Genomic DNA, 26,415 nt, shown 5'->3' on the forward strand with positions numbered 1-26,415 from the left:
ACTGAGACCATGGATTTTTACAAAATGGAAAACTACTCACTCATTATTTAGTTAATAATCCGAATGATTAAATTTATATCCTTTATTATCTTATGAATTATGATTCTGATAGAAATGAAATTTATTTTCATCAAATGACTATTCATCTATTTTAGTTTCATGCGAATAGGGGGCAAGAAAGCTCTATGAAAAAATGGCGGTTCAATTCGATGTTGTCTAAAAAAGAGTTAAAACACGGGTGTGGCTTAAGTAAATCAACGGACAGTCTGAGTCCTATTGAAAATACCAGGAAAAAAAAAGATTCGAGTGTAAATGATAGAGAGAAAAAGAGTCAGAGTTGGAGAAATAGTTACCCATTTCGTTACAGTAATGTTGATCAGTTATTTCGGGTCACGGACATTCGAAATTTGAACTCTGATGATACTTTTTTAGTTATAGATAGTAAGGGGGACAGTTATTCCATATATTTTGATATTGAAAATAACATTTTTGAGATTGACAATGACCATGCTTTTTATACTCTTTGGGATTCAGATTTTCTGAACTCAAGATCTAAGAGTGACGATACCTATAATAATCATTACACGTATGATACTAAATATAATTGGAATAATCACATTAATAATTCCATTGACAATTATCTTTATTCTCAAATCCGTGTTGGGAGTTCTATTCTAAGCGGTAGTGATAATTACATTGATAATTCTATTTTGAGTTACATTTTAAGTGAAGGTAGAAACCTAAGAACTATCACAAACACAAATGATAGGAATTTAACTAAAAGAGAAAATCTTGATGTAACTCAAAAAATGAGGGATTTGTGGGTTCAATGCGACAATTGTTATTTCTTAAATTTTAAAAAATTTTTCACAAAAATCCACCTTAATATTTGTGAACAATGTGGATATCATTTGAAAATGAGTAGTTCAGATAGAATTGAACTTCTGATTGATCCGGGGACTTGGAATCCTATGGATGAAGATATGGTTTCTGTGGATCCCCTCGAATTTCATTCGGAGGAGGAACCTTATAAGGATCGTATTAATTCTTATCAAAGACAGACAGGTTTAACTGAAGCGGTTCAAACAGGTATAGGTCAACTATACGGTATTCCTGTAGCAATTGGGGTTATGGATTTTGAGTTTATGGGAGGTAGTATGGGATCGGTAGTCGGGGAAAAAATAACCCGGTTGATTGAATATGCTAGTAATAAATTACTACCCCTTATTATAGTATGTGCGTCTGGAGGAGCACGCATGCAAGAAGGAAGCTTGAGCTTAATGCAAATGGCTAAAATAGCATCTGTTTTATATGATTATCAATCAAATAAAAGGTTATTCTATGTATCAATTCTTACATCTCCTACGACAGGTGGGGTAACAGCTAGTTTTGGGATGTTGGGGGATATCATTATTGCCGAACCCAACGCCTACATTGCATTTGCGGGTAAAAGAGTAATTGAACAAACATTGAATAAGACAGTACCTGAGGGTTCACAAGCAGCCGAATATTTATTCCATAAGGGTTTATTTGATCCAATCGTACCACGCAATCTTTTAAAAGGCGTTCTAAGTGAGTTATTTCAGCTGCACGCCCTTTTTCCTGTAAAAAAAATAAATAAAGTCGAGAATTAAAGTCAATTCTTTGCTTTGTCCAAAAGTTTTTTATTAGAATAAAAAAAATGCGATTTTTCGATTAATATAGCTATATGTAGAAAGCTTCTTTTTTTTACTTCTACATTCTTTGCACTTATTATATACTATATTCACTTCTAAAGAATAGATATAAGAATTAATTAATTAGAATTCTAATTAATTAATTAATATAATAACATAATAACAACAAAAAATATAACAAACAGGTACAATTATAGTAGATCGAGGTACCCATTCTATGACAACTATTAACTTTCCCTCTATTCTTGTGCCTTTAGTAGGCCTAGTATTTCCGGCAATTGCAATGGCTTCTTTATTTCTTCATGTTCAAAAAAACAAGATTGTTTAAGCCCTGTGGCCAAAATCTATGTTTTAAAAACTTAGGCTTGAATCCTAACACATATATCTATTTAGCAGAATCATATCATATACTACGTGATTTTTTACGAGCATAACAGAAAGAGCCCTTATACATGTAGAAACATAGTATATAGGGGTAGCGTTTTTCTAACTAATTGGGTGAATTACTGGTAAACTTAAAAAAAAGATAAAAAAAGGTAAAGTTTCACATCAGATTATAATACTAGTTGATGAGAGTTACATCGAAAACACAAAAAAGTAAGGAAAGTGCAATTACTTTGGTGTCTTCTTTTAATTTTAATTAAATGGAATCAGATCTATTATGAATTGTCGATCAGAACGTATATGGATAGAACTTATAACAGGATCTCGAAAAATAAGTAATTTAGGCTGGGCCATTATCCTTTTTATAGGTTCATTAGGATTCGTATTGGTTGGAATTTCTAGTTATCTCGGTAGGAATTTTATATCCTTATTTCCCCCCCAGCAAATTCTTTTTTTTCCACAAGGGATCGTGATGTCTTTCTATGGAATCGCCGGCCTCTTTATTAGCTCCTATTTGTGGTGTACAATTTCATTGAATGTAGGTAGTGGTTATGATTTTTTCGATAAAAAAGAAGGAATAGTATGTATTTTTCGTTGGGGATTTCCTGGAAAAAACCGTCGCATCTGTCTCCGATTTCTTATAAAAGATATTCAGTCTATTAGAATAGAATTTAAAGAGGGCATTTATACTCGTCGTGTCCTTTATCTGGAAATAAGAGGCCAGGGGGCCATTCCTTTGACCCGTACGGATGAAAATTTGACTCCACGAGAAATTGAACAAAAAGCTGCTGAATTGGCCTATTTCTTGCGTGTACCAATTGAAGTATTTTGAAATGATAAATACTTTCTTTCTTAACTCGGAGTAAAATAAAAAATCTACAATACTCTTTTTCAAACTTTTTCGACGGCATACCTACCTTAATGGAAATTTTATCAGAACGCCCACTAGAGTCAAAGCAGACGTATACAGAACAACCAAAAAAGGTAAACTTTTTTGTCTATAAATACAACGAAGGGGTCTTTGGTATGGTAATAAACTCAATGTTAGTAAAAAAAAAAAAAAAAGAATTGATGGGCTCATCCCATATATAAATGAATTTTTTTTACCCAGTATCGGGAATTGATAGGTTAGATCTAATACACGAAATCATATCCAATTTTTCCATTATTTCTTTTTTAGCAATCTTTTTTATTGTTCGCTTTAATAATAAACCACTTGGATTTTTTATAATTATAACGAGACTTAAATTTTTTTTATTCTGTCTTGTTTTGACTCTTTTTTTTTACTTTATCACATTCAAATCCTCAATTCTTTTTTTGTACTATGCTTAACTCGTGAAATTTTTCGCAATATTTTAGAGTTTGGTAGAAAGTAAATTATTTCGTCGTGAAAAAAAAATGTATTAATTTAAAATTGATGCGGCTCTGACGCGTATTCATCGAAGTAATGGAATTTTTTTGTGACCAATTGTAATATCTGAAAACACGCATTTTATTCATTCGAATTAGAAGTGTACTCTTTTTCTAGTTCTGTATTCTTTCAAGATTCAAGACCTAAAAAAAAAAAGAGACTAAATGCATGGATTGGCTACTTGTAATAGACTTCATGTTTGATAGAACTACTAGATCTAGATAGAGTCGACGAATGCGACGAGTTCATAAACAAATTTGAGATGAAAAATTCGGAAAAAAAGAAAAATTTTATTACTTTTCTATATCTTGTATCTATAGTCTTTTTACCTTGGTGGATCGCGTTATCATGTCAAAAAAGTCTGGAATCCTGGGTTACTAATTGGTGGAATACTAAGAAATTGGAAACTTTTTTGAATGATATTCAAGAAAAGAGTTTTCTAGAAAAATTCATGGAATTAGAAGAGCTGCGCTTGTTGGACGAAATGGTAAAGGAATACCCGGAAACGCATCTCCAAAAACTTCGTATCGGAATCCACAACGAAACGATTCAATTTATCAAGATGTATAATGAGGATTGTATCCATATGATTTTCCAATTCTCGACAAATATAATATGTTTCTTTATTCTAAGCAGTTATTCTATTCTGGCGAATAAAGAACTTATTCTTATTAATTCTTGGGTTCAGGAATTCCTATATAACTTAAGTGACACAATAAAAGCTTTTTCTATTCTGTTATTAACGGATTTATGTATTGGATTTCATTCGCCCCACGGTTGGGAACTAATGATTGGCTCTATCTACAAAGATTTTGGATTTGCTCATAATGATCAAATTATATCGGGTCTTGTTTCCACTTTTCCAGTCATTCTTGATACAATTTTTAAATATTGGATTTTCCACTATTTAAATCGTGTATCCCCATCACTTGTAGTGATTTATCATTCACTGAATGACTGAAAAGAAAAAAGATAATAAGGATATAAATAAAATTATAATTTAAAATAATGTTTCTTTTTTTTTTACATAAACATAAGCAAACCATTCAAAATCATACTTTATCTTTCCATTTTTAACCATCCAAGGCGGGCCGATCTTTCTATATTCCAGTAATATTCTTTCTTATTTCATTAAATTAAGTTTAAAGAAGTAAATAGCAGAATCGCGGATAGGAAACTATACTAGCAACCTACCCAATTTATTGTAGAAATTTTCCGGATAAATGATTGGACCATGCAAATGCAAACTATAAATACTTTTTCTTGGATAAAAGAACAGATTACTCGATTCATTTCCGTCTCGCTCATGATATATATAATGACTAAGCCCTTCAGTTCAAATGCGTATCCCATTTTTGCCCAGCAAGGCTATGAAAATCCGCGAGAAGCGACTGGACGCATTGTATGTGCCAATTGCCATTTAGCTAATAAGCCCGTGGATATTGAGGTTCCCCAAGCGATTCTTCCGGATACTGTATTTGAAGCAGTTGTTCGAATTCCTTATGATATGCAATTAAAACAAGTTCTTGCTAACGGCAAGAAAGGGGGATTGAATGTCGGGGCTGTTCTTATTTTACCTGAGGGATTTGAATTAGCCCCAGCCGATCGTATTTCTCCAGAGATGAAAGAAAAGGTCGGAAATCTTTCTTTTCAGAGTTACCGTCCCAATAAAAAAAATATTATTGTGATAGGTCCTGTTACTGGTCAAAAATATAGTGAAATCACCTTTCCTATTCTTTCCCCGGACCCTGCTACTAAGAAAGATATTTACTTTTTAAAATATCCGATATATGTAGGTGGTAACAGAGGGAGGGGTCAGATTTATCCTGACGGAAGCAAGAGTAATAATACAGTTTATAATGCCACAGCAACAGGTATAGTAAAGAAAATTTTACGAAAAGAAAAAGGCGGATACGAAATAAGCATAGCGGATGCCTTGGATGGACGTGAAGTGGTTGATATTATACCTCCAGGACCAGAGCTTCTTGTTTCAGAGGGTGAATCTATCAAACTTGATCAACCATTAACGAGTAATCCTAATGTGGGTGGATTTGGTCAGGGAGACGCAGAAATAGTCCTTCAAGACCCATTACGCGTACAAGGTCTTTTGTTCTTCTTTGCATCTGTTATTTTGGCACAAATTTTTTTGGTTCTTAAAAAGAAACAGTTTGAGAAAGTTCAATTGTCCGAAATGAATTTCTAGATTCGTGGATTTATGAACATAAAGATCGTAACAAGAAGATAATTCGTATTGACAATTCTTTGACAATTTTAGACGATCAAAAAAAAATTCTTAAAAAGTTTATTTATATTTTTGTCTACATTTACAATAAGTCTGAAATTATTACTTTAATAATACATAGTTATAATATAACTATCGCGAAGAAAACTATTTGACTTTTTCACCTTTTTCAATCGAAATTGGAATGATGTTACTATTATCATCATATATCATATTTCAATGTCATAGAGTGGATCAAAAGTTTTTTATTCCAGAATAAAATTCGACTAGATACTAGCCTAAGCAGAAAATATAACGAAAAAAGATAAATTGAAAGGAAAATTTTTTCTAGGGGGATTCCTTGCCTTCCCGGTCTTCGACACACGACAAGTAAAGTATGCTTAAGCTTAAAATGCCTTGTCGTGTGTCAAAATAATAATGAGTAATGAGTCTTGATTACATTCGTCAAAGACTTAGGAAGAATTTATCTTTTTTCGTTATTTAACCTTTTTTTCGATTTTTTATTATTGGTAAACGTATAATTGAAATTTAAAGGAGTGGACAAATTGAGGAAATCAAATTTATTGAACAAATGAAACTTCTTGCAGTTTATTTAATCTATAAAAATAGATAGTCTATTGTGTCATTGACTAAATTAAAATATTCCCTTTTTTCGAACAATTTACGAAGGGTCAATTACGTACTATCGAGGAATAGATGTTCTGAATGACCAAATCTATATCTCTAAAAAAAAAAATAAAGGGGGCTCTTTTCTCATTTATACGAAAGTATTTTTTATGATTTATGATATTTTAATTCTTAATTTAATGGGACCTTCCCCTTCGTTGTTTGTCTAAGTCGAGGGGGAAGGAAGGTCCCGTTGAGTTCTTATACTTTCATATCTATTCTTCGGTTCATCCAATTACTATAGCGATGAGCCCAATCCAGAATATGAACCATAAAAGAAAATACCTATTAAACCGATCACAAGAATACCAGCTACAGTACCTATTATCCAAAGAGGAATCCTTCCAGTAGTATCGGCCATTTAACCCACTTCCCTCCACATTTCATCAAGTGGTCGTGCTAGAGACATAAACAGTCATTGATAATTATGAAACGAGGGCCTTCCGAATGAGATAAGAGAGTTTCAACTCTATTCTAATTCTATATATTTAATGTTGCTTTGGTTCTTTTTATTTAATTGTTAATTGAAAAAATAATTGGAAAATAAAACAGCAAGTACAAAAATAAGTAATAATCCCCAGTAAAGACTGGTACGATTCAATTCAACATTTTGTTCATTCGGGTTTGATTGTGTCGTAGCTCTATAATTAGAATTCGGTTTTGTTTATCGTTGGATGAACTGCATTGCGGATATTGATCCCAAAAAAGAAACGGTAGGTACAGCTAGTCCGTGAACAGCCAACCATCGCACTGTAAAAATTGGATAGGTTCGATCTATGGTCATTGTGCCTCCTAAAAGGATCTGCTAAATTCATCGAGTTGTTCCAAAGAATCAAAACGGCCTGTTATTAATGGAATTCCTTGTCGGTTCTCTGTGAAATATTCATTTGGCCGAGGGCTTCCAAACACATCATAAGCTAAACCTGTGCTGACGAATAACCAACCCGCAATGAATAGGGAAGGTATAGTAATACTATGAATGACCCAGTATCGAATACTGGTAATAATATCCGCAAAAGAACGTTCTCCTGTGCTTCCAGACATGCTGAGCTCCACATATTTTTGTACAGTTAAAGGCAAATTAGTAAAAGATGAAACCAGTAAATTTACATTTATTTTACAGAGAATCTACATCTTTGTAAGATTGCCCATATTGTACCAAAGGTGTCTTTAGAGTATACCGAATCAGTATAGCTATCCTTCTTCTGACACAGCAAGCGAAGTAGGAGATAATTTTTATCTTCCCTTTTTCTTATTTGTCCATTTTTTCTTATTTGTCCATATGGAACTAGGCACCATTAAAAATTTTTTATATATCAAATTTATCAAATACAAAAGTATTTCTTTATGATTGTATCAATTTCAGGTTATAAACCGAGGATCTGGGGAAGTGAGACTCTGACAGTTGAATAATTTGTGAAAAATTCCGGAAGAATATTATATCTATCAATTAAATTAGACGCAAAATGTATAAGTCTCCTTTTCACCTTTATTTATAGAATAGAAAAGTTTATCGGGAATTGTTTAATTTTAAGAAATTTTTAAATCCTCAAAAAAAAAACACAAATTAATCAATATTTGTGATGCATCCTTTTTTATTCTGGTTCTTGCTTTAGATCCAAGGGTTTTTTACCTAACTATATATATATAAATAAATATAATATTTATAAGTAATGTAAAACGTATAACGGTAAAGATAATAACCAATTACTAGTCTTAGAATCGAGTTGGGCGAAATAAAGATTTCATAATCTAATAGCTTTTTTGTTATTCGAAATATTTTTTAGATGGATAAACTCCATTGCTGAGTCTAATGAGTTCCATTTTCATTTAAAAGCGTTATCTAAAAAAAAGAACAAACTCGAAATGATTTTTCCAATTTATTCTCCGTATAGTGAAAGCAATTTTAAGTGTCATTTGTAAATTAAATTCTATGCCAAAGTTCTTATTTTTTTACTATTAGATAGATTAGTTTATTCAAGAGTTTTTCAAAAAATCCGTTGATTCAAAATCACGAGATGTGTAGATGTCACAATAAGCCGTTTCTTTTTTTTTTAGACCGCCCTTACTTTCTTTGAATGTAATAGTTGATGAATTAAAAACTTTCAATTGAACTTATTATTATTAAAATATAAAAAATATAAATTTTAACTATACTTTTTTTTCGTCAAACCTCTCAAAACAAAATATAATCTTAGGTAAGTACTTTATAAACATATGCATAAAAAGAACATATTCCATTTAGTTCCTTCATGCCTACTCTAACTAGTTATTTCGGTTTTTTACTAGCGGCTTTAACTATAACTTCCGTTCTATTTATAGGTCTGAACAAGATACGACTTATTTGAAATTAAGTGAATGAACAACTCACAAAATCTTTCCGCCGGATTCTTTTATAACTTATAACTGGCAATTGATATTTTTTGGTTAGTGAGATTCCTGGGCAATTCCGATTAATATTTAGGGATCGATATTACCTTTATTTTATTTTTTCAAATGAATTGAAATGATTGAAGTTTTTCTATTTGGAATCGTTTTAGGTCTAATTCCTATTACTTTGGCGGGATTATTTGTAACTGCATATTTACAATACAGACGTGGTGATCAGTTGGACTTTTGATTAAAAAAAAAAATTTTATTAACCTCCCATGGATTCGATAAAATGGGTCAATTTTATATTCCTGTTTATTTTTTTCAGTCTAATTATAATTTATGAATTCAAACAAGAATGGAATCACGCTCTGTAGGATTTGAACCTACGACATCGGGTTTTGGAGACCCACGTTCTACCGAACTGAACTAAGAGCGCTTTCTTATCACAATAGATTTTTTTGTAACCTAAAACTCTATCTACGCCCTGTATGCATATGATATCGATTATATCGAGTGTCATAAAAAACGAGAGATTCCATATGTCCAATTTCAAAAAATTCCTCCTTACTTCTTAGAGTAAAAGTAATTAGGTAGGGATGACAGGATTTGAACCCGTGACATTTTGTACCCAAAACAAACGCGCTACCAAGCTGCGCTACATCCCTTTCAATTCAATTGGTTCCAATAGTCTAATTCTAAAGAATCCTTGTCTTGTTTTCCATATCCTTATTTTTTTACCATAAAATTACACGATTTATCTTGCCAGTCCATGTCTTGTTTTTTGCCATTTTTTTTTTAACTTAGTGCATTTCGTTTAAAAACCCAAGTGATCCTTGACTATCTATATATACATCTGCTCATAGATTAGATCTGTATTATCTTTAAAAAATTTAAATTTAAGATTAAGAAGGAGGGTTTTCAATGCGAGATCTAAAAACATATCTTTCCGTCGCACCGGTACTAAGTACTCTATGGTTTGGTTCTTTAGCTGGTCTATTAATAGAAATCAATCGCTTTTTCCCCGATGCGTTGACATTTCCTTTTTTTTCATTCTAGTTATTAACACGCTAACGGGGTAATGAAGATTAGAGAAAGAAGCCATTTTCTGTGACTAATACCCCCTTATTTTTTTCCTTCGAGTCTGAACTCAGGTTGTGGTGAAGTTGAATCTACTTTTCTTCTTTAATTGCCCTTTTATTTTAAAATAAAAGGGCAATTAAAAGGGGGGGATACAAATAACAAGGTGGGTTTAGCATAAGAGTATTATACATGATACTTTAAAAAAATACTGTGAGTAGAAATATAGTTAGAAAATGTTTGAGTTTGATTACATACTATCTATTTCTTAATTTATATACTTTTTATTATTACTCTATTGATTGCAATGAACTCGTTTTAATTGTATTTTGAGTTAGCAACATCTATATTTTTTATTTCCTTTCTTCTTCACTTCGGGTCGAAAAAAATTTGTTTGAATTTAAAATCCCAAAAATAAAAAGGAGGCTCATGGCTAAGGGGAAAGATGCCCGAGTAAAAGTTATTTTGGAATGTAATAGTTGTGTTCGAAAGAGTGTTAATAAGGAATCCAGAGGCGTTTCCAGATATATTACTCAAAAGAATCGACACAATACACCTAATCGGTTAGAATTTAAAAAATTCTGTCCCTATTGTTACAAACATACAATTCATGGAGAGATAAAGAAATAAAAAAGATCGAACCGAACGTCTGGCTACCCTCCTTTTAATTCAATGAAGGGGACAAAACTTTTTTCATTATAATTATATATTATTTACTATTTTTTTTATTTTTTTATTATTATATATAAATAAATAATATTAAAAAAATAAATATAAAGATAAATAAACAAACCTAATCCTATTTTGGCTGGACCTAAAAAATTTTTAATACGAAGTAGGATTTTTGGTATAAGGCAGAAATTAAACAAACTATGGATAAATCCAAGCGACCCTTTATTAAATCTAAGCGATCTTTTCGTAGGCGTTTGCCCCCGATCCAACCGGGGGATCGAATTGATTATAGAAACATGAGTTTAATTAGTCGATTTATTAGTGAACAAGGAAAAATATTATCTAGGCGAGTAAATAGATTAACCTTGAAACAACAACGATTAATTACTATTGCTATAAAACAAGCTCGTATTTTATCGTTGTTACCTTTTCTTAATAATGAGAAACAATTTGAAAGAAATGAGTCGACTACTAGAACTTATAGTTTTAGAACCAAAAAGAAATAAAAAATGAAAATAATAAAATAATATGCTTTTTCTTTATTTAATTGATAAAAATGGAATTGAATCAAAAAAGGAATATGAATATGAACTCAAATATGGATTGCGGCTTTGTTATAAATTATAAAAAAACCCGATACTCCTGATTTTTTATCGTATCGTAACGTAAAAAAAAAAATCGGAAAAATATTTTAATTTTGAATGGATTTGTTGATTTTTATTTATTTATCGTATTTTATCAGACTAATTTATACTCTATACTCCCGGAGAATAAACTCCGGGGAATTTCATTTAAACATTTTCGGGGCATTCTTTCCAATCTTCTTTTTTTATGATTTCATTTGAAATCATATAAAGACAATTTCTATTTAATATAGCTATTTGTGCAAGTACTTTACGATTAAGAAGCAACTGTCTCTTGGACAGATCGTTTATAAATTTGCTATAATTATAGCATACCCTATTTTCTCGAATTACTGCGTTTATCCGAGTGATCCATAAACGCCGAAAATCTCTCTTTTGCCTACCTCTATCCCTATGAGCCGAAACTAAAGCTCTTATTTTCTGTTGAGCAATGGTTCGAGTAAGTCTTGAATGAGCCCCTCGAAAGGTTGATGCAAACAAACGCATTTTTGTTCTACGTCTCCGAGCTATATATCCTCGTGTAACTCTAGTCATTGAATAAATGAAACTTTGATGAATAACTAATTGATTTTTTTTTCGTTGAGTTATTCTTTTCTACCCTCCTGGGCTATTAATAACAAAACGGATTGTTCCAATGTATAAAAAAAAATCCCAATGGTTTTTGCTGCTATAACCTTCCCGACCACCTTTTTTCGACATTTCGTCTTGAAACAAGACAAAAAACTAAAAATTTTTATTAATGTATCAAAGAAAAGTCAATAAATATAAATTTTATATTCTATTTTAATCTAGATAAATAAAAAGGAATATAGTGGGTTCCTTCGTTTCTATGGTTCCTTCTTAAACGGTCAGGTCCTCTCTATACACCGGAGCTCCTTTACTTTAACTTCATTTCTATCTATTGATAACTTGTACAGTTCAAACTTTTTTTGGCTCTACCCATGAATTATCCAGTAATGGGTCTTTCACAATTAGATTCACCTATACAGTAACGGTATTTCATTTTGAAAGTTAGCTGGATAGCTGACCCTAATAGTCCGTTCTTACAAATAAAGGGAACATTTTTTTTTCTCTTAATAAAGGGATTCCCCGCTAAATGGATAACGTTAACGCTACCAATGGGAAATTTTTTTGGCTTTACACTAATATAAACCACAAATTTCATACACAATAGATGAATAGATCTTTTTTTTTTTTAGAGATAGAGAGTCACTTGAGTTTTTCCATTTTATCCTATTCATCCGTATGGATCATTGATACTGGAAAAATTTTTGATTTTCATTTGCTTTTGTTCCAGGTCATAATCTGAACGAGTCACACATACACCCTAGTACATGTTCCTCGGCGCTGAGGACATCCCCGAAGAGCGGGGGATTTCGTGACATTTCTGATTGGCTGTCTTGTGTTTCTAATAAGTTGTTTAATAGTTGGCATGCTGAATTATATACATAATGAGCTGGTTTAGATTAATCCTAACCGAATGGATTTCTAGTTAATAGAATCTTAAGATAAACCCAGTGATAAGATAAAATTAATTATAAAAAACTAAATAAAATATTTAACTATTTTTTTTAGTCGACCGCTACAAGATCAACAATTCCATGAGCTTGGGCTTCTTCTGCTGACATAAAAACATCCCTTTCCATATCTTCGGATACAACCCATATGGGTTTGCCCGTTCTTTGTACATAAACCCTTGTGAGTGTTTCGCGCAATTTCAAAAGTTCTTCCGCTTCCAAGATAAATTCTCCCGTTTGAGCCTCGTAAAACGAACTAACAGGTTGATGAATCATTACCCTGATGGTATGTATACCTTAAAGGGGGTTATTATATCTCGCGCGACGAGGCGAAGAGAAAAATAGAAAAATATATTTTATTATATTATAGAATAGAATTGAACAACCGTACGTGCATTTTTTCGCATTGCATACGGCTTTACAATGGAATTTACTTTTTTCGTTAAAGAAACAAAAAAAGGATCGATCTGATTCCGATCAGTAAATGATCCAATTACCACCCTTCTTTTCGGAGGAGTTTAAAAATACTACGATGGCTCCGTTGCTTTATCTTTATTTCGTCTATAATTCAGCAATCCCAAAGTTTCTTTTTTATCCGAAAAAAAAAAATAAGGAAAAAAGACTTTTTTGTACTCTTTCAAACTTTTAAAAAATTTTTTATGAAAAAGGTTTGTGACACTGAAACGGACTCCCAATAAAAAAATAGGGAATATTATTCATCTCATACTACCCCTTCGATACAGAATCTAATGAGAATAAAAAAGAGAAGATTTTTTCTCATATCGAATTCAAAGTGCCATGCTATTATTACTTCATTTTTAATATGGTGAAGGCATAGTATTCTTTTTTCTCTCAAATAAAAAACTCATTGGCGCCAAGCGTGAGGGAATGCTAAACGTTTGGTAATTTCTCCTCCGACCAGTATAAACGATCCCATTGAAGCAGCTAACCCCATACATATTGTATGTACATCTGGTCGCACAAATTGCATAGTATCATAAATAGCTACACCAGATATTACCCAGCCGCCAGGAGAATTAATAAACAAATACAAATCTTTGGTATCATCCTCGATACTGAGATATACCATAAGACCAATAAGTTGATTCGAGATCTCGCTATCAACCTCTTGGCCTAAAAAAAGTAATCTTTCTCGATAAAGTCGGTTGATTAGGAAAAAATTTCATCCCTTAGAAACCGTACATGCACCTTTTTATGCATACGGTTCAAAAAAATTGTGAAAAAAATCAATGTGTAGATTTGATTCGTTTTTAATTTTGGTAGAGGTTTTCAAAATTATAATAAAAATTTTATAATAAAAAATAAAAAAATTATAAAAAACTCGACTAAAAAAAAATATAATTTACTAAACTTATCGAACTTCCTTTTCATTGATGTATCAGTTCATCGAGATCCAATCCTAATCACGATGTCATTTTCTTGTTCTTGAATGGGCCTTTTTAATTAATTCTTTTAGGTTTATGCTCTACTCCGGGTAAAGATCTCCCCGATTTCGATTTGCACATATAGGACAAATTTTTCCAATACCACATTTGTTTTTTTTTATCTTTTCTTTCGTTAAATTAAATATTCAACATATTTTTTACTTTTTTTCGAGTTATTAAGAAAAAAATACCATTTGTTTATTCTATAAATATTTTATATTTAAAATCAAAACAGTTAGTTCAAAGTTAACGTAAATAAAATGTATAATACAAGTAATAATCTTCAATATATTCCCAATTTTAATTGGGTTTTTGATAAACGGAGCCTGGATACTTCATTTTTTTTGTCCAACCGAGTCAACCATAAATTATTCTAATTGATATTGATAATGTTAATCTGAATCCTCCTAAAATTCAAAACAGGATCGAATTGCCTTTCACGCTCCAAATTTATATTTATTATGATTCAATCAATCTTTCTTAGGCGAAAGGGAGGATATCTCAATCGGGAGAGAGAACGGGGAAATCCCATATGACCCAATATATCTCACAAGTCGCACTATATGTCAACCCAAGATGCATCTTCGTCTCCAGGACTTCGAAAGGGAACTTTTGGAACACCAATAGGCATTAAATAAAATAAAAATTAAGTATTATGGTTCACTTTGATGTGGAAACGTAATAATAGAATTATTATCTTCATAATCTCAACCTTGATATCATATGTTATGTATAGATCATAAAAGTTTAGTTTAAAATGAAGACAGAATAGAATAAATAAGGGAAATTTCTGAGGAATAGAACCTTCCAATAATCATCAAGTAACAAAGTATTTACGGATACAAGATGGTATCAACTTCCCATTGCGTATTGATACTTATCGGATATAGAATAGATTTGTTTCTCTTTGTTCCTACAAACATAATTGTTCTATATATTACCACTAAAAGAGAACAAATATGAACCCTTGTTCCGAGATAATCCATTGAACAAAAGGGGTACATTGCATAATCACAGTCTTTTCTAATGCAATAAAGTTACATAGTGTCATTTTTCTTTGAGTAAAGGGGTATTTCCATGGGTTTGCCTTGGTATCGTGTTCATACTGTCGTATTGAATGATCCCGGCCGATTGATTTCTGTCCATATAATGCATACAGCTCTGGTTGCCGGTTGGGCTGGTTCGATGGCTCTATATGAATTAGCCGTTTTTGATCCCTCTGATCCCGTTCTTGACCCAATGTGGAGACAGGGTATGTTCGTTATACCTTTCATGACTCGTTTAGGAATAACCAATTCATGGGGCGGTTGGAGTATTACAGGAGGGACTATAACGGATCCGGGTATTTGGAGTTATGAAGGTGTGGCCGGAGCACATATTGTGTTTTCTGGTTTGTGCTTTTTAGCAGCTATTTGGCATTGGGTGTATTGGGATCTAGAAATATTTTCTGATGAACGTACAGGAAAACCTTCTTTGGATTTGCCTAAGATTTTTGGAATTCATTTATTTCTTTCCGGAGTGGCTTGTTTTGGTTTTGGCGCATTTCATGTAACAGGCTTGTATGGTCCCGGAATCTGGGTATCCGACCCTTATGGACTAACTGGAAAAGTACAGCCTATAAGTCCGGCATGGGGTGTCGAAGGTTTTGATCCTTTTGTTCCAGGAGGAATAGCCTCTCATCATATTGCAGCAGGGACATTAGGCATATTAGCAGGTTTATTCCATCTTAGTGTCCGTCCGCCTCAACGTCTATACAAAGGATTACGTATGGGCAATATTGAAACCGTTCTTTCTAGTAGTATTGCTGCTGTCTTTTTTGCAGCTTTTGTTGTTGCTGGAACTATGTGGTATGGTTCAGCAACTACTCCAATCGAATTATTTGGTCCCACTCGTTATCAATGGGATCAGGGATACTTTCAGCAAGAAATATACCGAAGAGTAAGTGCTGGGCTATCTGAAAATCAAAGTTTATCTGAAGCTTGGGCAAAAATTCCTGAGAAATTAGCTTTTTATGATTACATCGGTAATAATCCGGCAAAAGGGGGATTATTTAGAGCGGGCTCCATGGACAATGGCGATGGAATAGCTGTTGGATGGTTAGGACACCCCATTTTTAGAGATAAAGACGGACGTGAACTTTTTGTACGCCGTATGCCTACATTTTTTGAAACATTTCCGGTCGTTTTGATAGATGGGGACGGAATTGTTAGAGCTGACGTTCCTTTTCGAAGAGCGGAATCTAAGTATAGCGTTGAACAAGTAGGTGTAACTGTTGAGTTCTATGGTGGTGAACTCAACGGAGTCAGTTATAGCGATCCCGCTACTGTCAAAAAATATGCTAGGCGTGCTCAATTGGGTGAAATTTTCGAATTAGACCGCGCTACTTTGAAATCTGATGGTGTTTTTCGCAGTAGTCCAAGGGGTTGGTTTACTTTTGGACATGCTTCTTTTGCCTTACTCTTCTTCTTTGGACACATTTGGCATGGGGCTAGAACTTTGTTCAGAGATGTTTTTGCCGGTATTGACCCCGATTTGGATGCTCAGGTGGAATTTGGCGCATTCCAAAAACTTGGGGATCCCACTACAAAAAGACAAGGAGTCTAATAGAGGATTTTTCCTATATTTTTGGTGTGATTTGATATAGGATACTAAAAAATCTTGATTGAAATCGCCGCCCTTTTTTTGTTTTGACTTTTTATCATTATCGAGAAAATAATCTCGAGTAAACAGGTATGGAAGCTATAATTGTAAACCACAATCAAATCTATGGAAGCATTGGTTTATACATTTTTATTAGTCTCGACTCTAGGAATCATTTTTTTCGCTATCTTTTTTCGGGAACCCCCTAAAGTTCCAACTAAAAAAGTGAAATAATTTTTCATTAGCTTAAATGAGCCTTCTGATATCATATAATATCATCTAATATCAGAAGGCTCATTACTTCAACTAGTCCCCGTGTTCCTCGAAAGGATCTCTTAATTGTTGAGAGGGTTGCCCAAAAGCGGTATATAAGGCATACCCAGTAAAACTTACAAGTAAACCAGATATAAAGATGGCGACTAGGGTTGCTGTTTCCATTATTATATAATTTCAAGACCCCAATGGATCTATGATAAAATCATTTATTTACAATGGAATGGTATACAAAGTCAACAGATCTCAAAAAAAAAAATAGGATTTATGGCTACACAAACCGTTGAGGGTAGTTCTAGATCTCGTCCAAAACCAACTACCGTAGGGGTTTTATTGAAACCGTTGAATTCGGAATATGGTAAAGTAGCTCCTGGATGGGGAACTACTCCTTTGATGGGAGTTGCAATGGCTTTATTTGCAATATTCCTATGTATTATTTTGGAAATTTATAACTCTTCCGTTTTATTGGATGGAATTTCAATGAATTAAATCCACTCAATAAAAAGTACATTTTATTTTTAGGGCTACGCTTTGTATTTTTAACGCCCTTTTTTGGTAGTTCGATCGCGGAATTTCTTTCTTTCTGTATTTCCGGAATATGAGTGTGTGACTTGTTATAGTTGATCCTATTGATAGTACAGAGAAGGGGTCTGTCATCTTATCTTGATAGAGATGGTTCTCATTCGTCGGATATATTTTTTTGTATCTGAAACACGGAATATCTAAAATAGATGAAGAAATCTTTGAACTATGATTCATATTTGTTTAATATTCAGACCTCGCGATCGGATTCAATCAAATTTTTGTTTTTCAAAAAAATCGAAATATTTTTATTCTTTTTATTTAATAAAATAAAAAATAAACAGACAATTTCTTTTTTTTATACCTCTTCTATTGATTGAATAAGTGATGATCCAATGGTTCTTACTCAAGGAATCTTTGGGATTAGCTTTTAGCTTTTTCGGAGTCATCGTGGTTATAGTATGAATCTGGGGTTTCAATCAATTCATAGGGTCTTAACAAGAAAAATGCCTATCACTGATAAAAAAGCCACATAAAAATAAAAAACAAAGATAAAAAATAGGAAAAGAGAATATTCAAGAGGCTGGTAGTAACAATTAACAGAAAGATGGATGAGCCGACTTGATATATTGGCATTATCGCCCCAAAAACAAAAACTTTACTTTCGGATTTTTATTCCTTCATATCTTCCGAAAAGAAAAAATAAAGAGATTAAGAAGCTTTAACCTTTATTTGGGTGTGTTTGCTTGAGCCGTACGAGATAAAATTCTCATATACGGTTCTTAGAGGGGGACTTTTAGCGCTTTACCTATCTCAATAAAGTCTATGATTGGTTCGAAGAACGCCTCGAGATTCAGGCGATTGCGGATGATATAACTAGTAAATATGTTCCTCCGCATGTAAACATTTTTTATTGTCTAGGAGGAATTACGCTTACTTGTTTTTTAGTACAAGTAGCTACGGGGTTTGCTATGACTTTTTACTATCGCCCAACTGTTACGGAGGCTTTCGCTTCTGTTCAATATATAATGACGGAAGCTAATTTTGGTTGGTTAATACGATCAGTTCATAGGTGGTCGGCAAGTATGATGGTTCTAATGATGATCCTGCATGTATTTCGCGTGTATCTTACCGGTGGCTTTAAAAAACCTCGCGAATTGACTTGGGTTACAGGCGTGGTTCTGGGTGTATTGACCGCATCCTTTGGTGTAACTGGTTATTCCTTGCCTCGGGACCAAATTGGTTATTGGGCAGTCAAAATTGTAACAGGTGTACCTGACGCTATTCCTGTAGTAGGATCACCTTTGGTAGAGTTATTACGTGGAAGTGCTAGTGTGGGACAATCCACTTTGACCCGTTTTTATAGTTTACATACTTTTGTATTGCCTCTTCTTACTGCCGTATTTATGTTAATGCATTTTTTAATGATACGTAAACAAGGTATTTCTGGTCCCTTATAGAAAAGGGGTGTATCATAGATATTTTTAATTTATCATTTTTTTGGGGGGGATAAGAACAGTATTTCATTGCTACATGTATGGATTATTGAAAACAATAATCCATGTATTTGGACATTTTCCTTCAACTCTCTAATATTGTATTTAATTATTTAACATACACTAGTTGAAGGTAATTCTCTGAAAAAAAAAAATGGATTATGGGAGTGTGTGACTTGAACTATTGATTAGGCTGTGCAGGTATATGGCCCTTTACTGCCACATTGTAATTCATAATCCAATGTGTCTTTTGTCCAACCACCGTATAAGTAAGTCCTATACAGAGGATAGGCTGGTTCGTGTGAAGAGAATTTATTCTATGATCAACCCTGAATCATGTCAGGCAGGCATGAACGGGCTCCGTAAGATCCAGTCGAATGTGTGATTTTGGGTAATATAATGAAAATTTTTTATCTTTTTTCTTAATTTAAGTATATATAATATAACTAATAACTAAATTAAATGATTATTAATTCTTTTTTATATTAACTATTATATTATTTGAATAGTATAGTATTGAAATGCATCCATTTCCTCTGCATTGACCTGATCTATGATACTATCGGAGTGAAACAAGGGATCTAAAGAACAATAGAGGCTAGGCTATATTAGTAACAAGTAAACCCTTTATTTTTAAATTGAATATTTTTTTATATAAAAAAATATTCAAAAATTTTGGAGATAAAAACCAACCACAAGGGATGAGACTACCCAGAAAGCATTTGATCATGATGTAAGCCTACTTGGGTCTTGAGCATTTATTTGTAAGAACGTAAATCCTTCCCAAATAATCATTCATATGGCTAAGAGATTTATTTTGGATTCGTTCGTTTGTTTTGATTTTTGCTCGAGCCGGATGATGAAAAATCAGCATGTCCGGCTCTTTCGGGGGATGAATTGAATATCTATATATAATAAAATAATAATGATTCACCTATCCTAATAACAAAAAAACCGGACTTGAATGATCCCGTATTAAGGGCTAAATTGGCAAAAGGGATGGGTCATAATTATTATGGAGAGCCCGCATGGCCTAACGATCTTTTATATATTTTTCCCGTCGTAATTTTCGGTACTATTGCATGTAACGTAGGCTTAGCGGTTTTAGAACCATCAATGATTGGTGAGCCAGCGGATCCATTTGCAACCCCTTTGGAAATATTACCTGAATGGTATTTTTTTCCCGTATTTCAAATACTTCGTACAGTACCAAATAAGTTATTAGGCGTTCTTTTAATGGTTTCAGTACCTGCGGGATTATTAACAGTTCCTTTTTTAGAGAATGTTAATAAATTCCAAAATCCATTTCGTCGTCCAGTAGCTACAACTGTCTTTTTGGTTGGTACCGCGGTGGCCCTTTGGTTAGGTATTGGAGCAACATTACCTATTGATAAATCTCTAACTTTAGGTCTTTTTTAAATTGATTCAATTGTGAAATAGCACAACATGTGTATCTAGGGAATAGTCGCTTCAAGGTGAATTTTCCCTAGATACATCTATCTATTCAATTAAATTCTTTATTTCTTCTGTAAAATTTAATTTATTCTTATTTTTTTTTCATCTTTTATTTTTCGTTTTTATTAAATGTAAATCAATTCAAAAATGTTTTTCAAGAGTGTCCAATATTTTTTTTACGTCGTCTATGTCAAAATGTTCGATTTTAATAAGATCTTCTTGACTGTTATTCAAAAGGTCTGCTAATGTATGTATATTGGACTTTTTTAGGCAATTGTAGATCCTAGGTGGCAATTCTAACTGGTCAATAAAAATAGATTTTAATACTATATTTTTTTTCTGAGTTGAGTCAATCTATCGTGAAAGGTCAAAAGTGGTAAAGAACCTTTTTTTTGATTGTCCGCTAAATGTAAATTTTCTTCTTCCGCATGTAGAAAAGGAATCAATAAATCAATTAAATTCCGGGAGGCTTCATAAAGTGCTTCTTTCGGAGTTAAACTGCCATTTGTCCATATTTCGATAAAAAGTATCTCTTGTTTTTCATTCCCATTCCCATAAGAATGAATACTATGATTCACGTTTCGAACAGGCATGAATAGAGCATCTATAGGATAACTTCCGTCTTGAAAGTTATTGGGCGCTTTAATATGATATCCTCGATTTCGTTCGAGTTGTAATCCAATACACAAATCAATTGGTTCCGTCAAGCTAGCTATATGTTGTGTATTGTCAACTATTTCTACATACGGCGGCAAGATTATATCTTGAGCAGTTACGCATCTAGGGCCCCTAACACAAATGGATGCTTCACAAGTTCCATATAGATTACTTCTCAATATGATTTCTTTCAAATTCATTAAAATGTCATGGACTGATTCTTTAATACCTACGATGGTAGAGTATTCATGTGGTATTTTCTCAAATTTTGCGCGTGTAATAAATGTTCCTTCCATTTCTCCAAGTAAAGCTCTTCGCATTGCAATGCCGATTGTGTCAGCTTGCCCTTTCAGAAGTGGAGAAAGAATAAAGCGCCCATAATAAAGACATTTACTATCTGTTCTTGATTCAACACACTTCCACTGCAGTGTCCGAGTCGATACTCTTATTTTCTCTCGAACCATAGTAATATTATAAATATCTTTGAATCGTTTATTTCTCTTGAAATTTCTTCAATGCTTTTTTTTACACACGTCTTTTTTTAGGAGGCCTACAGCCATTATGTGGCATAGGGGTTACGTCCCGCACGAAACTTAATAATATACCGCTTCGACGAATAGCTCGTAATGCTGCATCTCTTCCGAGACCGGGACCCTTTATCATGACTTCTGCTCGTTGCATGCCCTGTTCCACCACTGTACGAATAGCATTTCCTGCCGCGGTTTGAGCCGCAAATGGCGTCCCCCTTTTTGTACCTTTAAAGCCACAAGTACCCGCAGAAGCCCAGGAAACAACCCGACCCCGTACATCTGTAACAGTTACAATCGTATTGTTGAAACTTGCTTGAACATGGATAATGCCTTTTGGTATTTTACGTGCACTTTTACGTGAACTAATACGTCCATTTCTACGTGAACTAATTTTTGGTATAGGTTTTGCCATATTTTATCATTTCATAAATATGCGTCAGAGATATATGGATATATCCATTTCATGTCAAAACAAATTCGTTATTTTTTTACATTATATTACTCAAGACAGCACCTTTTAATACTTTAATTAAAATTAAAGTATTATCCCTGTCGTTGTTTATGTTTTGGGTTAGAACAAATTACTATAATTCGTCCCCGTCTGCGGATCAGACGACACTTTTCACAAATTTTACGAACAGAAGCCCTTATTTTCATATTTGTCATTCCTTACTTTTAATTTTGAATCTAGTTCGTGGAAGAAAATAAGTTTCTTGATATTTGAAATCTTGAATTGTACTCTCGAGAGAAGGAGTGTTGATGTTGAAAAACCACTTAATCGTGTGAATCCTTAGTGCAGAGTTTTTAAAATTTATCTATGACCTCTGGTTCAATCATAAAGGCTTATTTCAATTTTAACCCTACCAAGGGATAGGTTTTTCCATATAGAATTACGTCGTATCCTTTATGATTTATGAAATGAAATAAATATAATTTATAATTATAATCCGATCTTCATTATCTAAACGAATGCAGAACATACCGTTAGTGAGTGATTTTGTTCTTTCATTCCAGGCAAAACTTTCTTAACGTATCAACTAATAGAGCAGAGATATTAGATAACCTGGCTTTTGTCTTTTTTGTTCACAATTATAGGCCATTTTTGATTTAATTTAGATATTAGAGGGATTACCATATATAACATAAAATTTCTCCCCCAACTCCTTCTCGTCGAGCCTCCCGATCTGTCATTATACCGTGAGAGGTAGAAAGAATTACAATTCCTATTCCGCCTAAAATTCTAGGAATTCCTTGAGAGTTAGAATAGATTCGTAGACCAGGTCGACTGACTCTTTTTAAATATAAAGTATTTCGATATGGGCCTTTCCTATTTCTTCTATGTCGCAGAGTTAAAACCAAAAAGTATTTGTTTCCTTCTTGATGTTTTCTCACGTTTTCAATAAAGCCTTCTCGTAAAAGTATTTTTACAATGTTTTCGGTGATGTTAGTCGATGCTATTCGAACTGTTCCTTTTCTATTCATGTCAGCATTTCGTATCGAGGTTATTATATCAGCAATAGTGTCTCTACCCATAATGAACTAAAATCCGCGGTGTCTCCAAATTTTTATATAATCAACATGTTTTTTATTACTTTTTTCTTTTATTTTCTGTTATGAATTACAAAATGAAAAATTTTTAAACGAAAGATATATACGTGATAGATAGTCTACTATCTCATTCAAATATTATGTTTCTTGGTCTTATAATACCTCAGGAGCTAATGAAACTATTTTAGTAAAGTTTTGTCTCAATTCGCGGGCAATTGCGCCAAAAACTCGAGTTCCTTTTGGATTTCCTTCTTGATCAATGATAACTGCAGCGTTGTCATCATATCTTATTATCATACCGTTGTCTCGTTTGAGTTCTTTACAGGTACGTACAATTACAGCTCTTATTACTTCTGATCTTTCTAAGGGCGAATTGGGTATTGCTTCTTTGATCACAGCAACAATAACATCGCCAATACGAGCATATCGACGATTGCTAGCTCCTATGATTCGAATACACATCAATTTTTTAGCTCCACTGTTGTCTGCTACAGTCAAATAGGTCTGAGGTTGAATCATATTTTTTTATCTGTTCTTTCAATGCAAAAATAACTGCAAAGGACTAAAAAGAAATATTGTTTGTCAAAAATAAGATCGATTTCCTTTGGTTCTACATTCCTATCCTGAAATAATAAATTGAGTTCGTATAGGCATTTTAGATGCCGCTATTGAGATAGCCCTTCGGGCTATATTTTCTGCTACCCCGCTTATTTCATAAAGTATTCGACCTGGTTTGACAACAGCTACCCAATATTCGGGAGATCCTTTCCCCGAACCCATACGGGTTTCCGCAGGCCTTAGTGTAACCGGTTTGTCTGGAAAAATCCGTACCCATATTTTTCCCCCACGGCGCGCATTTCGTGTCATTGCTCGCCTCCCTGCTTCTATTTGTCTGGATGTGATCCAAGAGGGTTCGAGTGCCTGAAGAGCATATCTTCCAAAACAAATTTTATTTCCGCGATAAGATATCCCCTTCAGTCTTCCTCGATGTTGTTTGCGGAATCTGGTTCTTTTTGGGTTATAGTTGATGGTTATTTTAGTAATTCCATCTCTACTACAGAACTGGACATGAGATTTTCTTCTCATCCGGCTCCTCGCGAAGTAAAAATTTTAAATTAAGAAGAGATATAATTAAGATATACACGGAATAATCCACTGAATCAAGCGATTTTTAGGGATTAATTTTAGTAAATATTTTATATATATATGATCTAAAATATATTTTCGCGGGCGAATATTTACTCTTTCAGTCTCTTTTTCAATTGTAGAGTTAGTTTATAATTTTTCAGAAAATATGAATTGATTTATGGTTCGTTCCGCCATCCTTCCCACTGAATAATCAGGATTCATTTTAAATTTAATCTTATGTATTCATGGGTTCCGTCGTTCCCACCGCTTCTTGATTAATGCTTAGGACTGAATTCGACAACGGAGCTCTTACTGAAAGTAGTTCTTAAGCCAACCCTCTTAGTCTTTTTTGGCTTGAAGCTCATATGATTTTTATTATTTTTCTATGAAAAGATTCATCTCATAGAATATTAATGCTTTATTACATTATTGTCGTTTATGAGATGTTTCAAAGACCTTACATAACATATTATATCAGAATTATATATCTTTTATATTCCTTTTTTTCTTTCTCTCACCTTTCCATTTATCCGTATCCTTTTTTTCTTAAAATTCATCAGATTTTTTTATGCTAAAAAAATTCAGTTGCTGCAACGATAGGATTAAAAAAGCATATCTTGACCGTTTATTTGGATCCAGATAATGTGATGCGATGAGTTGGTTATTAATTTTTATAGTTAATTCAGTATTCATTATTAGTTCATACTTCATATTACGGGTTCTTAGCTTATTTAGGCTTAATTATAGTAAAAACCAACGAGTCACACACTAAGCATAGCAATTTGATCAAAAAAAGATGAATTAAATTTTTATTTAACCTTGTGAAATTTTAAATTAGAACTAGTTTGATGTAAAAAAGGGAAAAAGTTGTTATTTTGTGTTCCATTCTTAAATCTTAAACCGAAAAAGAAAGACAAGTAAAGTCCTATTATTATTTTGCGTCTATAAATATCCAAATTTTGATACCTAATACCCCATAAATAGTTCGAACGGTATAGGCACAATAATCAATTTTCGCGCGAATGGTTTGTAGGGGAACTCTTCCCTCTCTTATCCATTCAATACGTGCAATTTCTTTTCCATCGATCCGGCCTGCTATTTGTATTTGAATTCCTTTTGTATCCGCTTGTTCGGTTAATTCGATAGCCTTTTTCATGGCTTTTCTAAATGATACCCTATTCTTTAATTGGCCAGCTATAAATTCAGCAAGAATATTAGGGTGCCCATAAGGTTTTGCAATTCGTGAAATAGCAATGTTGAGTTTTCGGCTCACACAATTTAATTCTTTTTGTAAATTTATTTTTAGGTCTTCGATTCCTCGTGGTCTATTTTCTATTAATAACTTTGGGAATCCCATATAGATTATTACCTGTATAAGATCGATTCTTTTTTGAATTTCTATGCGTGCAATTCCTTCGACACCCGACGATGCTCTTGTATTTTTTTGTACAAAATTTTTTATATAATCCCGTATTTTTTGATCTTCTTGTAGACCTTCAGAATAGTTTTTTGGTTGTGCAAACCAAAGGGAATAATGACTTTGGGTTGTACCAAGTCGGAAACCAAGTGGATTTATTTTTTGTCCCATATTACCCCATCATACTTACTTTAAAAAAAATCCAGGTATTCGACAAATGCTGGATTGAGCAAGACTTTGTGTTGATTAGTTTTAGATAAACTTCGTATACATTCTTCTATGTCTCCATAGTAGGTTATATCTTTTAATACAATAGTTATGTGACAAGTTGGTCTTTTTATCAGATAACTACGTCCTCGAGCTTGAGGTTTTAATTTTTTCATGGTAGTTCCTTTGTTAACTTCGGCTTTAAAAATGACTAAATCGGCTTTGTTGAAACCTTTATTGTGACTAGCATTTGATGCTGCAGAATAAATCAATTTAAAAATGGGATAACATGCACGATAGGGCATGAGTTCTAATATCATAAGTGTTTCTTCGTAGGAACGCCCGCGGATCTGGTCAATTACTCTTCTTGCTTTGTGAGCCGACATAGATATATATTGGCCTAAAGCATATACATCATCTTTTCTCTTTTTTCTT

The 26,415-nt window shown here is 33.1% G+C and overlaps 31 protein-coding genes and 2 non-coding genes. All coding sequences in view use genetic code 11, as the record gives it.

Moving 5' to 3' along the window:
• Positions 1 to 185: 185 nt before the first annotated feature.
• Positions 186 to 1,634, forward strand: accD (acetyl-CoA carboxylase carboxyltransferase beta subunit). The gene has a single exon. It carries the CDS (start codon positions 186 to 188, stop codon positions 1,632 to 1,634), a length of 1,449 nt encoding a protein of 482 aa, YP_005089586.1.
• A 259-nt stretch (positions 1,635 to 1,893) lies between these two features.
• On the forward strand, positions 1,894 to 2,004 carry psaI (photosystem I subunit VIII). Its single transcript has one exon. The coding sequence runs from the start codon at positions 1,894 to 1,896 to the stop codon at positions 2,002 to 2,004; it is 111 nt and encodes a 36-aa protein (YP_005089587.1).
• A 333-nt stretch (positions 2,005 to 2,337) lies between these two features.
• Positions 2,338 to 2,892, forward strand: ycf4 (photosystem I assembly protein ycf4). Its single transcript has one exon. It carries the CDS (start codon positions 2,338 to 2,340, stop codon positions 2,890 to 2,892), a length of 555 nt encoding a protein of 184 aa, YP_005089588.1.
• Positions 2,893 to 3,733: 841 nt separating this feature from the next.
• On the forward strand, positions 3,734 to 4,432 carry cemA (chloroplast envelope membrane protein). The gene has a single exon. It carries the CDS (start codon positions 3,734 to 3,736, stop codon positions 4,430 to 4,432), a length of 699 nt encoding a protein of 232 aa, YP_005089589.1.
• Positions 4,433 to 4,711: 279 nt separating this feature from the next.
• petA (cytochrome f) lies at positions 4,712 to 5,674 on the forward strand. The gene has a single exon. It carries the CDS (start codon positions 4,712 to 4,714, stop codon positions 5,672 to 5,674), a length of 963 nt encoding a protein of 320 aa, YP_005089590.1.
• A 943-nt stretch (positions 5,675 to 6,617) lies between these two features.
• Positions 6,618 to 6,740, reverse strand: psbJ (photosystem II protein J). The gene has a single exon. It carries the CDS (start codon positions 6,738 to 6,740, stop codon positions 6,618 to 6,620), a length of 123 nt encoding a protein of 40 aa, YP_005089591.1.
• A 159-nt stretch (positions 6,741 to 6,899) lies between these two features.
• psbL (photosystem II protein L) lies at positions 6,900 to 7,016 on the reverse strand. Its single transcript is given in 1 exon segment — positions 6,900 to 7,016. A coding segment is annotated over 1 exon segment (117 nt).
• Positions 7,017 to 7,043: 27 nt separating this feature from the next.
• On the reverse strand, positions 7,044 to 7,163 carry psbF (photosystem II cytochrome b559 beta subunit). Its single transcript has one exon. It carries the CDS (start codon positions 7,161 to 7,163, stop codon positions 7,044 to 7,046), a length of 120 nt encoding a protein of 39 aa, YP_005089593.1.
• Positions 7,164 to 7,171: 8 nt separating this feature from the next.
• On the reverse strand, positions 7,172 to 7,423 carry psbE (photosystem II cytochrome b559 alpha subunit). Its single transcript has one exon. The coding sequence runs from the start codon at positions 7,421 to 7,423 to the stop codon at positions 7,172 to 7,174; it is 252 nt and encodes an 83-aa protein (YP_005089594.1).
• A 1,208-nt stretch (positions 7,424 to 8,631) lies between these two features.
• Positions 8,632 to 8,727, forward strand: petL (cytochrome b6/f complex subunit VI). Its single transcript has one exon. It carries the CDS (start codon positions 8,632 to 8,634, stop codon positions 8,725 to 8,727), a length of 96 nt encoding a protein of 31 aa, YP_005089595.1.
• A 158-nt stretch (positions 8,728 to 8,885) lies between these two features.
• Positions 8,886 to 8,999, forward strand: petG (cytochrome b6/f complex subunit V). Its single transcript has one exon. The coding sequence runs from the start codon at positions 8,886 to 8,888 to the stop codon at positions 8,997 to 8,999; it is 114 nt and encodes a 37-aa protein (YP_005089596.1).
• Positions 9,000 to 9,114: 115 nt separating this feature from the next.
• Positions 9,115 to 9,188, reverse strand: trnW-CCA. Its single transcript has one exon. It is a non-coding gene; the product is annotated as a tRNA-Trp (tRNA).
• A 155-nt stretch (positions 9,189 to 9,343) lies between these two features.
• trnP-UGG lies at positions 9,344 to 9,417 on the reverse strand. The gene has a single exon. It is a non-coding gene; the product is annotated as a tRNA-Pro (tRNA).
• A 256-nt stretch (positions 9,418 to 9,673) lies between these two features.
• On the forward strand, positions 9,674 to 9,808 carry psaJ (photosystem I subunit IX). The gene has a single exon. The coding sequence runs from the start codon at positions 9,674 to 9,676 to the stop codon at positions 9,806 to 9,808; it is 135 nt and encodes a 44-aa protein (YP_005089597.1).
• Positions 9,809 to 10,258: 450 nt separating this feature from the next.
• Positions 10,259 to 10,459, forward strand: rpl33 (ribosomal protein L33). Its single transcript has one exon. It carries the CDS (start codon positions 10,259 to 10,261, stop codon positions 10,457 to 10,459), a length of 201 nt encoding a protein of 66 aa, YP_005089598.1.
• A 242-nt stretch (positions 10,460 to 10,701) lies between these two features.
• On the forward strand, positions 10,702 to 11,007 carry rps18 (ribosomal protein S18). The gene has a single exon. It carries the CDS (start codon positions 10,702 to 10,704, stop codon positions 11,005 to 11,007), a length of 306 nt encoding a protein of 101 aa, YP_005089599.1.
• Positions 11,008 to 11,292: 285 nt separating this feature from the next.
• rpl20 (ribosomal protein L20) lies at positions 11,293 to 11,679 on the reverse strand. The gene has a single exon. The coding sequence runs from the start codon at positions 11,677 to 11,679 to the stop codon at positions 11,293 to 11,295; it is 387 nt and encodes a 128-aa protein (YP_005089600.1).
• Positions 11,680 to 12,465: 786 nt separating this feature from the next.
• rps12 (ribosomal protein S12) lies at positions 12,466 to 12,579 on the reverse strand (one part of a trans-spliced gene, as the record gives it). Coding sequence (YP_005089556.1) covers positions 12,466 to 12,579 — 114 coding nt within the window.
• A 137-nt stretch (positions 12,580 to 12,716) lies between these two features.
• On the reverse strand, positions 12,717 to 14,738 carry clpP (clp protease proteolytic subunit). One transcript has 3 exons: positions 14,668 to 14,738; positions 13,540 to 13,831; positions 12,717 to 12,944 (listed from the first exon to the last, which is right to left on the reverse strand). The coding sequence occupies exons 1-3, from the start codon at positions 14,736 to 14,738 to the stop codon at positions 12,717 to 12,719; spliced, it is 591 nt and encodes a 196-aa protein (YP_005089601.1).
• A 446-nt stretch (positions 14,739 to 15,184) lies between these two features.
• Positions 15,185 to 16,711, forward strand: psbB (photosystem II CP47 chlorophyll apoprotein). Its single transcript has one exon. The coding sequence runs from the start codon at positions 15,185 to 15,187 to the stop codon at positions 16,709 to 16,711; it is 1,527 nt and encodes a 508-aa protein (YP_005089602.1).
• Positions 16,712 to 16,873: 162 nt separating this feature from the next.
• Positions 16,874 to 16,981, forward strand: psbT (photosystem II protein T). Its single transcript has one exon. It carries the CDS (start codon positions 16,874 to 16,876, stop codon positions 16,979 to 16,981), a length of 108 nt encoding a protein of 35 aa, YP_005089603.1.
• A 72-nt stretch (positions 16,982 to 17,053) lies between these two features.
• Positions 17,054 to 17,185, reverse strand: psbN (photosystem II protein N). Its single transcript has one exon. The coding sequence runs from the start codon at positions 17,183 to 17,185 to the stop codon at positions 17,054 to 17,056; it is 132 nt and encodes a 43-aa protein (YP_005089604.1).
• Positions 17,186 to 17,287: 102 nt separating this feature from the next.
• psbH (photosystem II phosphoprotein) lies at positions 17,288 to 17,509 on the forward strand. Its single transcript has one exon. It carries the CDS (start codon positions 17,288 to 17,290, stop codon positions 17,507 to 17,509), a length of 222 nt encoding a protein of 73 aa, YP_005089605.1.
• A 109-nt stretch (positions 17,510 to 17,618) lies between these two features.
• On the forward strand, positions 17,619 to 19,002 carry petB (cytochrome b6). One transcript has 2 exons: positions 17,619 to 17,624; positions 18,361 to 19,002. Exons 1-2 carry the CDS (start codon positions 17,619 to 17,621, stop codon positions 19,000 to 19,002), a joined length of 648 nt encoding a protein of 215 aa, YP_005089606.1.
• A 197-nt stretch (positions 19,003 to 19,199) lies between these two features.
• petD (cytochrome b6/f complex subunit IV) lies at positions 19,200 to 20,457 on the forward strand. One transcript has 2 exons: positions 19,200 to 19,207; positions 19,983 to 20,457. The coding sequence occupies exons 1-2, from the start codon at positions 19,200 to 19,202 to the stop codon at positions 20,455 to 20,457; spliced, it is 483 nt and encodes a 160-aa protein (YP_005089607.1).
• A 362-nt stretch (positions 20,458 to 20,819) lies between these two features.
• Positions 20,820 to 21,614, reverse strand: rpoA (RNA polymerase alpha subunit). Its single transcript has one exon. It carries the CDS (start codon positions 21,612 to 21,614, stop codon positions 20,820 to 20,822), a length of 795 nt encoding a protein of 264 aa, YP_005089608.1.
• A 61-nt stretch (positions 21,615 to 21,675) lies between these two features.
• On the reverse strand, positions 21,676 to 22,092 carry rps11 (ribosomal protein S11). Its single transcript has one exon. It carries the CDS (start codon positions 22,090 to 22,092, stop codon positions 21,676 to 21,678), a length of 417 nt encoding a protein of 138 aa, YP_005089609.1.
• A 131-nt stretch (positions 22,093 to 22,223) lies between these two features.
• Positions 22,224 to 22,337, reverse strand: rpl36 (ribosomal protein L36). Its single transcript has one exon. The coding sequence runs from the start codon at positions 22,335 to 22,337 to the stop codon at positions 22,224 to 22,226; it is 114 nt and encodes a 37-aa protein (YP_005089610.1).
• A 471-nt stretch (positions 22,338 to 22,808) lies between these two features.
• rps8 (ribosomal protein S8) lies at positions 22,809 to 23,213 on the reverse strand. Its single transcript has one exon. It carries the CDS (start codon positions 23,211 to 23,213, stop codon positions 22,809 to 22,811), a length of 405 nt encoding a protein of 134 aa, YP_005089611.1.
• Positions 23,214 to 23,381: 168 nt separating this feature from the next.
• Positions 23,382 to 23,747, reverse strand: rpl14 (ribosomal protein L14). The gene has a single exon. It carries the CDS (start codon positions 23,745 to 23,747, stop codon positions 23,382 to 23,384), a length of 366 nt encoding a protein of 121 aa, YP_005089612.1.
• Positions 23,748 to 23,846: 99 nt separating this feature from the next.
• On the reverse strand, positions 23,847 to 25,132 carry rpl16 (ribosomal protein L16). One transcript has 2 exons: positions 25,124 to 25,132; positions 23,847 to 24,245 (listed from the first exon to the last, which is right to left on the reverse strand). Exons 1-2 carry the CDS (start codon positions 25,130 to 25,132, stop codon positions 23,847 to 23,849), a joined length of 408 nt encoding a protein of 135 aa, YP_005089613.1.
• Positions 25,133 to 25,287: 155 nt separating this feature from the next.
• Positions 25,288 to 25,944, reverse strand: rps3 (ribosomal protein S3). The gene has a single exon. The coding sequence runs from the start codon at positions 25,942 to 25,944 to the stop codon at positions 25,288 to 25,290; it is 657 nt and encodes a 218-aa protein (YP_005089614.1).
• Positions 25,945 to 25,964: 20 nt separating this feature from the next.
• The window catches only part of rpl22 (ribosomal protein L22), a 456-nt gene continuing 5 nt past the window's right edge, over positions 25,965 to 26,415 (reverse strand). The window contains exon 1 of the mRNA in view: positions 25,965 to 26,415. This exon is cut by the window's right edge and continues 5 nt beyond it. Within this exon, the coding sequence (YP_005089615.1) occupies positions 25,965 to 26,415 (451 nt within the window).

The sequence above is a fragment of the chloroplast genome of Silene latifolia (assembly GCF_048544455.1).
Source record: "Silene latifolia chloroplast, complete genome".
NCBI lineage: Eukaryota > Viridiplantae > Streptophyta > Magnoliopsida > Caryophyllales > Caryophyllaceae > Silene > Silene latifolia.